Source organism: Triticum dicoccoides, chromosome 5B (assembly GCF_002162155.2).
Source record: "Triticum dicoccoides isolate Atlit2015 ecotype Zavitan chromosome 5B, WEW_v2.0, whole genome shotgun sequence".
NCBI classification, from domain to species: domain Eukaryota; kingdom Viridiplantae; phylum Streptophyta; class Magnoliopsida; order Poales; family Poaceae; genus Triticum; species Triticum dicoccoides.
The window spans coordinates 707857907-707866369 of NC_041389.1; the positions used below are offsets into that span (position 1 = coordinate 707857907).

General features: G+C 43.0%; 1 protein-coding gene and 1 long non-coding RNA gene across 4 annotated transcripts in view; both read left to right on the top strand.

The window, feature by feature from the left end:
• Positions 1–1961, top strand: part of LOC119312838 (CTD small phosphatase-like protein 2) — a 6010-nt gene extending 4049 nt beyond the window's left edge. For all 3 annotated transcript variants that reach the window (XM_037588604.1, XM_037588606.1, XM_037588605.1), the window contains 2 exons: positions 448–785; positions 1370–1961. In XM_037588604.1, coding sequence (XP_037444501.1) covers positions 448–785; positions 1370–1588 — 557 coding nt within the window. In that variant the 3' untranslated portion in view covers positions 1589–1961. The remainder of the gene's footprint in view (positions 1–447; positions 786–1369) is intronic.
• Positions 1962–3624: 1663 nt separating this feature from the next.
• Positions 3625–6963, top strand: LOC119306781. Its single transcript, XR_005149036.1, has 4 exons — positions 3625–3806; positions 4251–4417; positions 4501–4630; positions 6498–6963. It is a non-coding gene; the product is annotated as an uncharacterized LOC119306781 (long non-coding RNA).
• Positions 6964–8463: the final 1500 nt, after the last annotated feature.

An 8463-nucleotide genomic window follows, 5' to 3' on the forward strand; every position in this document is an offset into this window, starting at 1 on the left:
TACTGCCAAGGTACTGCAGCATTTTTATTTACAGGGGCCAAAATAGTTTTTTTTGGGGAGAGAAGCAAAGGATCTGGGTTTGAACTTGAAACCTATAGAAACCCATGAAGCATGCTGTTTGTGCAATTATAAGTTTCTGTTGAACATGATTGCACATGTTTGTTAGTCTTATGGGTACTGCAAAATGATCATCATTTTTTATGTACTATGTTCATTTTTTATTTATTTATGTACTATTCACATAACTATAAACTTGTTACTTAATGTTAGCCAAGTGGAATTTTGTGGCTGTGCACCAATCTCTGGTCTTTTTGGTTACGTCTTTCTACTTGTTGGATCAAGTGGAATTATATCTGGTGTCAGTTCTTATTTGTAACCATGGTGTTCTCCGTTCATTATGAATTCAGTGTTAACCTAACCTGAAGCTATTTCCATAATTTCATGCAGAGACACTGGTGCATTCTACTCTTGAGCCATGTGAAGATTCTGATTTCACTTTCCCAGTTCATTTTAATCTCAGAGATCACACAATCTATGTACGGTGCCGTCCATATCTGAAAGATTTCCTGGAGAGAGTAGCCAGCATGTTTGAGATAATCATCTTCACGGCTAGTCAAAGTATCTATGCAGAACAACTACTTAATGTTCTTGATCCCAAAAGAAGGTTGTTCCGTCATCGAGTGTATCGTGAGTCTTGTGTCTATGTGGAGGGCAACTACTTGAAGGATCTATCTGTTCTTGGGCGTGACTTGTCTCGTGTTGTCATAGTTGACAATTCTCCGCAGGTATTTGTTAAACCATACACGTTAGTTATATGGAGTAGTTCTTTTTCCTGTTTGAAATTTTCCGGAATGCTATTGGAGCCAATCTAGTAGTCTTAATGATTTTATTAGCACTGGCCTCCATTAGAACTCAATTTTATCCTGGTTTATGGTCATGATGTTTTGGTCTGACTCTTCTTGGTTGTTCTGAAATAGCAACATGAATGGCCTATCCGTAAAAACTATCTTACTGGCCAGTGCCAATTTCCTTCAGTTTTGAACCTTTCACCTTACTATTACTTGTGAAGCATTTTCAGTTGGAATATAACCTTCCACTTTACTTTTTCACTGGGATTGAGTGCCCCAGAAAGAAACTTGATCATCCCTTTGCTGAGCAGCGTTCCTGTTGTGGTTCCTCAGTAGTAAGCAGCAGTATCATGGTGTAGTTAATTCCTTCCTGCTGTGCAATGAGATACTCATAAGTTACTATTTCTTCATTCTTTTTTGTGTAGCAATGAGTTTCCCCTTTATTCTGTGCCAGTACTACAAACACACATGTAAGCAATGAATCAAGAGGTCTTTTATAATATATATATTCTTGCTTTCAGGCCTTTGGGTTCCAACTAGACAACGGCATACCGATCGAGAGCTGGTTCGACGACCCAAACGACAAGGAGCTACTAGCACTGCTGCCGTTCTTGGAAAGTCTGGTTGGGGTGGAAGATGTCCGGCCATTCATCGCAACTAAGTTCAACCTCCGTCAGAAGGTGGCCAGCGCGACTTCCCTCGCGATGCACTTCTTTCCTAACGCGGAGCGTGCCAACTGAAGCGTTCCCACAGAAAACAGGCGATCAAGTGCTCGAAAGGATATCTGAAATTCGGAATCCTTTGTTGTCGTGGTACACTCATGTGTCATTTAATTTCGAACCGCCAGAGAGACGGATGTATAATTTGGGTTGTTGTATCTTTCTAAAAACCGGTAATCTTTAGGGAACCTTGTACAAGCAGTAGCCAGACCCAGAAGGGGTTGTCAGTCGTGACCGCGTTGCGCGATGGATGCACCAAGCATTGTAGTCAGCAGATATTTGTCGGAATTTGTTGTGCTCACTGAAGTTGTGTTGCAGCATGTAGTTTCCAAGTAGAGTACACAAGTCAGTCAGTGAGGATTATAGCTGCCAATTGAGCATTTGAGCTTTTATATCCCCAGTGGCAATATAGCTTTCGTCTGCTGTGCTTGAATCTGCCCATTTTAGAACCGAACCAAAAAAGAAAATGTGCCTTTGAATCTGTGCATTTTAGAACCGAACCAAAAAAGAAAACATGCCTTTTAATCTGTGCATTTTAGAACCGAACCAAAAAGGAAAACATGCCTTTAAATCTGTGCATTTTAGAACCGAACCGAAAAAGAAAACATGCCAAGAAAAATCATAGTGAGTATTTTTTGTTGGTTCATTCAGGGTTTTACAGTATGGCATATATATAGAATCTATTATAAAGACCATACAACGGTCGGGTTTTTTTGGGTATAAAATCGATTTTGTTCTCCTTTCTATTTCTTGGTGATTTTGTTCCCTTTTTGAGGGGTGATTTCGATTTTTATTCGAAAATTTCCGGTTGAAGCGAGATTATCGATTCGAGGAAAGCCCAGCCCGGCCCACTGCAAACCGTGGCTGGTGCTGTTGTACAGCCCACCAGCCCACCACAGAGAGAGCAGGCGGCGGTGGCGAGCCGCCGCCGACTAGGTCGCTAGCCCCTCGCTCCTCCGAAGCATGACCTTACTCGCCGATCGGGGTGGGTGCTGCTCGGCGATCTGCCTGCTGCCTGCAGGTGAGAACAAAATTGCCTGCCGCTCTTCTGCTAGTGCTGCACGGTACACACTCTGATTATTTTGTGTTCTCACTTGTTCAGATCATCAGATGGCCATACCCTTCCACCACCATGTAACCAAGGTTTCGAAATGTATGAGGTTCAGATTCCTGAGAGCCCTAACACCGACATTGGCAGCAAAGCTTGCAGACGTTTGGTTCTGCTTGTGTTTTTGCTAGAATTGTGTCGCGCGGAACCGCGGATTGCATAGCAGCCACTGCCGGTTGTTCTGTTAACTTGTTTGCCTCTAGTGTTTTACTAGCTACTACCACTAGTACACAATAACACAACACAGTAGTGATAAATCAAATTAAGTATAAACTGCAAAACCGTATTTACTGAACCAAATGCACAGATTCCTGTGATGTATGTTCATCTGTCTAGCTATGCTTCTTTTCTTTTCTTTTTTCTCTTCTGCACGGGTGACCCTAAATATGTAGTGGATAATATGATCTCCAGTGTCCAAATGTCGAACACACGGCAACTTGCAAAATAGTCTCTCTCTCTCTCTGCATCTATGCTTGAAGAGACAGAGGGCAATGCTTTTTCTTTAGGGAAAGCAAAGTACAGTACAGTGCTAGAAAGAACTAAAGAAAAAGCCCGCGAAACAGATCATGAATGAGTGACATTATCTGCAACTGCAAGCAAGGAACAATGTGCTTTGGGGAAAACACAAAAGCAAAGTGGGGCAAAACAAGAAGCTCATACCATCACCACTGCGCCATCTGCCAGAACACATGCTAATTGCCCCCCAACTTGCACTACACTCTGTTGCCGAGCTCTGCCAGCTACGCGCAAGCGAAAACTTCTTTCGTCTCCAGCTAAACCAGATGATTAAGTGATACATCTTCACCTTGGACTAGAGGATGGATGGCTTCGACTAAGAACGGTTTGCATCATGTATATAAGTTTGTTTTCGCATAGGTTTTTGCGGTGTCAGATCAGAAATTTAAGCAGCTAATCAGCCTTTTGTTATATTGCAGCGAGTGCGCAAATCTACGGCCGATGGGTTAGACATGTTTTTCTCATGGATTTCTTGTACTGCTGTGGTGTTAGTTTTTATTTGAGAGAGATGATGGAGTGAGCTGCATTTGGAATAATGGATTTTTTTGGAGATAACTTTATTTTTATGTGCAACTCTTCTTCACTCCTTGAATTGATCCGCCTGCGGCTCTAGAGGTATTATTACTCTCCGGTATCAGAAAAGTTGACGTTTTAGACATGATTTACATATGGAGAACCTGTTTTTTTTTCTTCGAATATTCTTTCTATACTAACTCAGCAACTCACTAATTCTGGTTCAACGTCAGTTTTTTTTATACTAGACATGATTTACAATGCATATTGTGTGCCAACATACTACTCCCTCCGTTCCTAAATACTTGTCTTTCTAGGCATTTCAACAAATGACTACATACGGAGCAAAATGAGTGAATCTACACTCTAAAATATTGTCTACATACATCCGTATGTAGTAGTCATTTGAAATGTCTAGAAAGACAAGTATTTAGGAACGGAGGGAGTAGATCGTATTGTCATATGTTTTTTTTTCTGTCTTTGGCAAAAGCACCCACCATTATCATACACCTGATTATCGACTGATATCACTGCTCGATCTTGCAGTTCATTCTGCCGTTCCTGAGCTCTTTCACCATCTACGAAGACCAAGTGGGTTTACTTTTCCATTTCGAGTGATCCGGGACTGGATTTCTTTGGGGCAACTTCTCTTTTCTCCGCAAAACTTCTTGGCTGCTCCTTGACTTGATATCTGGATACTACGACTACATCTCGTATGTACATATACAAGCTTGTTTTGTCATACATATTTCTGTGATGCCAGACTGTGAATTAGATGAGCATCTAACTTTTGTAGGTAGTGAAGAAATTAATCTGCGGCCAATGTATTAGAAGCACACACAGTCATGGTTTTCTTTTGCTGCGGGTAGTTATTAGTTTTCCTGTGGAGCTTCAAAATGGCTGCTAAACCACCTCAATGTACTCTGGTTGGTACCTCTTCTCTCCTTAATAAACTCACTCATGATATTGTTGTTAGATTATGAACCCTCCCAAACTTGTGTATTTGGACCGAGACCGTCAACCTGGTGTGACTACCTCTCCTCGCGGTTAACCGCACCCTTGCAGTCTCGTTACTTGAGCAATGATGTTCAGGTGCGGAAAGCTGCCTAGCGGTTCAATAGTTTTGGACTGCTGCTCCAAAAAAAAAAACAGTTTTGGACTGCCGCAACCTATGGGAATACTAGTACTAACAATGGTTATATTTTTGTTTGGAAAACAATAATTGTACCGAGCAAGAATATATGAACCGGTTATGTTTTTTCATTAATATATTAGTTCCACACTAGCTAAACTTGTAAACTAGACACATGTCTACACTGACCTGATAATCAAAGATTGCAACACGAGACATTTGTTGTTTTAGTTGATTAATTTTGGAAAATAGCTAGTACTATTAATCGCACACCCATTTCAAAAGTTATAAGGCTAATTTTGTCTTTTGAGATTAATTCATTTGCTAATCCATATTAAGCTATATATACTAACGCCTGGCGATCCAACTGTAATGTAAGCCCATATATACCAACGCTGGTACTCGTTCGCAACAAATATTTTTACTCATATAGCCGATTAGCCGTCCGCACGGGAAAAAAAAAGTTTCGCGAGTTGTACACCTGCATCTCCGAGCGCCACCATAGCTGTACGCCTGTACCGCTGCGGCTCTGCTGGCCATGGAGGTAATGCTGCGTGCTACTTGCGCCACCGTCATCGTGCCACTAGTCGTTGCCCCTCGTGCCGCGCCGAGCCGCCGTCCGTAGACAACCACAGTTGCTGTCGTGAGCACGCCGCCAGCCATCGCTGCTTCTGTGCTTGCCACAATTGCCACCCTGTCCACGTGTGCCCACACCGCCGTGCCCGCGCAGTCAAGCACGCACACGGCACACCCCCTTTGACCGAGGTCCCGCCGTCCATACAAACTGCAGCCTCACACAGTCACACCGCCGGCCTGCGCATCGCCCGACGCCCTGCTGCATGCACTGCCAGTGCCAGGACCGTTGTTGCTGCACAGCCATGCCGAACCATGCATGCGCCTTGGCCCTCCCTGCTGCGAGCCGAGTCGTTGTGTGGTGTCTGTGCGTGTGCCTCCCGTCGTCGGCCACTGCCGCTCGTTGCATTCGCCTGAGACCGCCCGGGCATCACGTCCCTACATTTAAGTCGATGAGAACTTGGGCCTCGGCTATATATCCATATAAAGTGGGGTTTTATAAAGTTGATTCATAATAAATTGATTGGTATGGTGTTTCAGAAGGTTTTTATTTATTTGACCATCATGCCCTCACTATTGAACTGGGTATGTTTTAATCTCCACCACTTATTTACTTACGGGCTTGCTAAAAATCAGTCGACTGATATTTAACCAAGTCTCAGTCGACCATGCAACATTTTGTCCCAACGTTTGCAACTTTTTTCCTACCGGTTGCAGCATCCGTCTTGTTGGTTGTAGCTTGTTGTCTCTCATCGATTGTAGCACAACGTCTCACCGGTTGTAACATCCGTCGTTGACGGTTGTAGCATTTTAGTCACACCGGTTGCAGCATCAATTGTCATTGCTTGCAAAACTGTCGCAACATTTTTCATCATTGGTTCTAGCATCTAGCCGTGCCGCTTGCAGCAAAACAACTACGATAATGTCACTCGACTAAGACTTTGTTAAGTCTTAGTCGACTGAGTTCTAGACAGACCCATTTAATTATATAAGGGGGTTGTACTCAAGTGGACCCCAGAGCATTATATTGTCAGTATGTGTACTCATTTGGCAGTCATACTGTATCTAACAGTCGTTAATTACTACAGCTCGTAAATGATCTTGATGACGCCGTCAAGCAACTGATTGATCTTCTGCATCATGATGATGGTACCAAAGAAGGAAAAATAAAAGCATTCATGTTTCGTGGCTGGTGTGGCGACGGTCTGGGAGCATCTGCCGTTCTTAGAGCTACAGCAGAACACCTCAAGTCCAAAATAAGTGATCCAGACACAAAGCTGAAATTTGGTAAAATTCTCCATGTCGACTGCTCTATGTGGAAAAATAGAAGGACGGTGCAGCGTCGAATAGCGGCAGAATTGAACCTTGGGCATTTAATGCCTATTTTTGATAAGCAAGACGAGGACGATGATTTCAGAGGAGTAGATGACAGTTCTAGAGCAGAGATAACAAGCATAGCAAGTGAGATCCATGAATCTCTAATCAATGACAAATTTCTATTAGTTCTTCATTATGGGGGAGATGCAGATGTTGATTTGGCAGAGTCAGGCGTTCCTATATTTGGACCTTTTGGTAAAGGCAAGCTTTTATGGACCAATCATGGAAGATTTCAGGTCTCACCAAAACACCAAAAGTTGGTATCCAGTTTTGTCGATATAAAGATGTATTCCAGTGAAGGCATAGATAACTGGCAACAAGTACTTTATTTCTTGCACAAAGAAGCTGTTAAGGTGGTGACCAGTTACACTGGAATGGATGACATCAACCCAGCAACCGTTGTGGATTGCTTCATGTACTCACTATTCCTGATAGAAAAACTACATGGAAACTCTGACGGTGTTGACTATGGCTGGGCTACTCATGCTTGCAACTACTGGATATGTGACGGAATCCTTCAAGGGGATAGATCTTGGGAGGTTGGCAACACATTATATGGAGTGATAGGGCAATTGCGCCATTTTTCAGATACAACGGAATGGTTGGACGAACAAATAAAACCCTACCAACGCTGGAAGTCAATTGCATCAAACTAACAAGGAGGACATAGTACCTCTGCTGTTCCTGTTGATGCATCATCCTATTTCTTAACATTTAAGGGAGGTGATCTGCTAGAACTACCGAATGATTTGTTTCAACTAGCCAGCAACCTCCGTGTACTAAAACTCTGCAAGTGCAGCTTTGATTTTGCATTTCCTCCTTTCAAATCCTGCAACAACCTAAGGTTCCTTTGGCTTGACCATTGTGCAAACACTGGGAAGGAGCAAGGTGGGGTAACAAGTTTTCCTAATCTGTTAGTGCTTGACTTGCGTTACACAGATTATGCCTTGCGACAGCAGATGATTGAACGGATGCCCAATCTAAGGGAGCTAAATACAAAAGGAGTCTCATGGAGGAATATAAGTCATGCATGGAAAACATTACAAAATGTTCACAAGCTCCGACTAACCGAATCTTTAGATGTGATCACAGTAAACAATTGCTCTTCCTTGGAAATGATCAATCTGGAGCTCCTTGACTTGTCCGGCAATACAGGAATGACATCATTGCCTGCAGTGTCACCAGCGGCAAGCCTGAAGATGCTTGTTCTTGATGGTTGTTCCAACTTGGGGACCATAGCACTTGAAGGAGCTCTTCCACTGCTTGAGACTTTTAGCTTCGATGGTTATGGCCCAACAGAGAACTGGGCACATCTCATAGAATTACCAAAAAAGGAATTTCGACCAAAGTCTCGTGCAACTGCAATCAAAGAAGCCAAGGTGACAAAAATATCTCTGGTTGGCTGTGGTCGATTGCAGAGCATATTCTTGCGTGCGTTAGCCAATCTGGATGAGTTGGACCTCTCTGGTACAGCCATAAAAATGCTTGACTTTGATGTCATGGATGTCCCAAAGCTCAGGAAGTTATTATTACTGGATTGTCGGCAGCTCTGTAGCCTAGGTTGGCATTTTTATAACCTGCCTAGATTGGAAGTGGTACACGTAGACACTCTGGGGAGGAAAAGATTAGTGGTATGTTGTGCACAAGCGAGGGAGAATTTCTTCAGTTTTGTGGCAT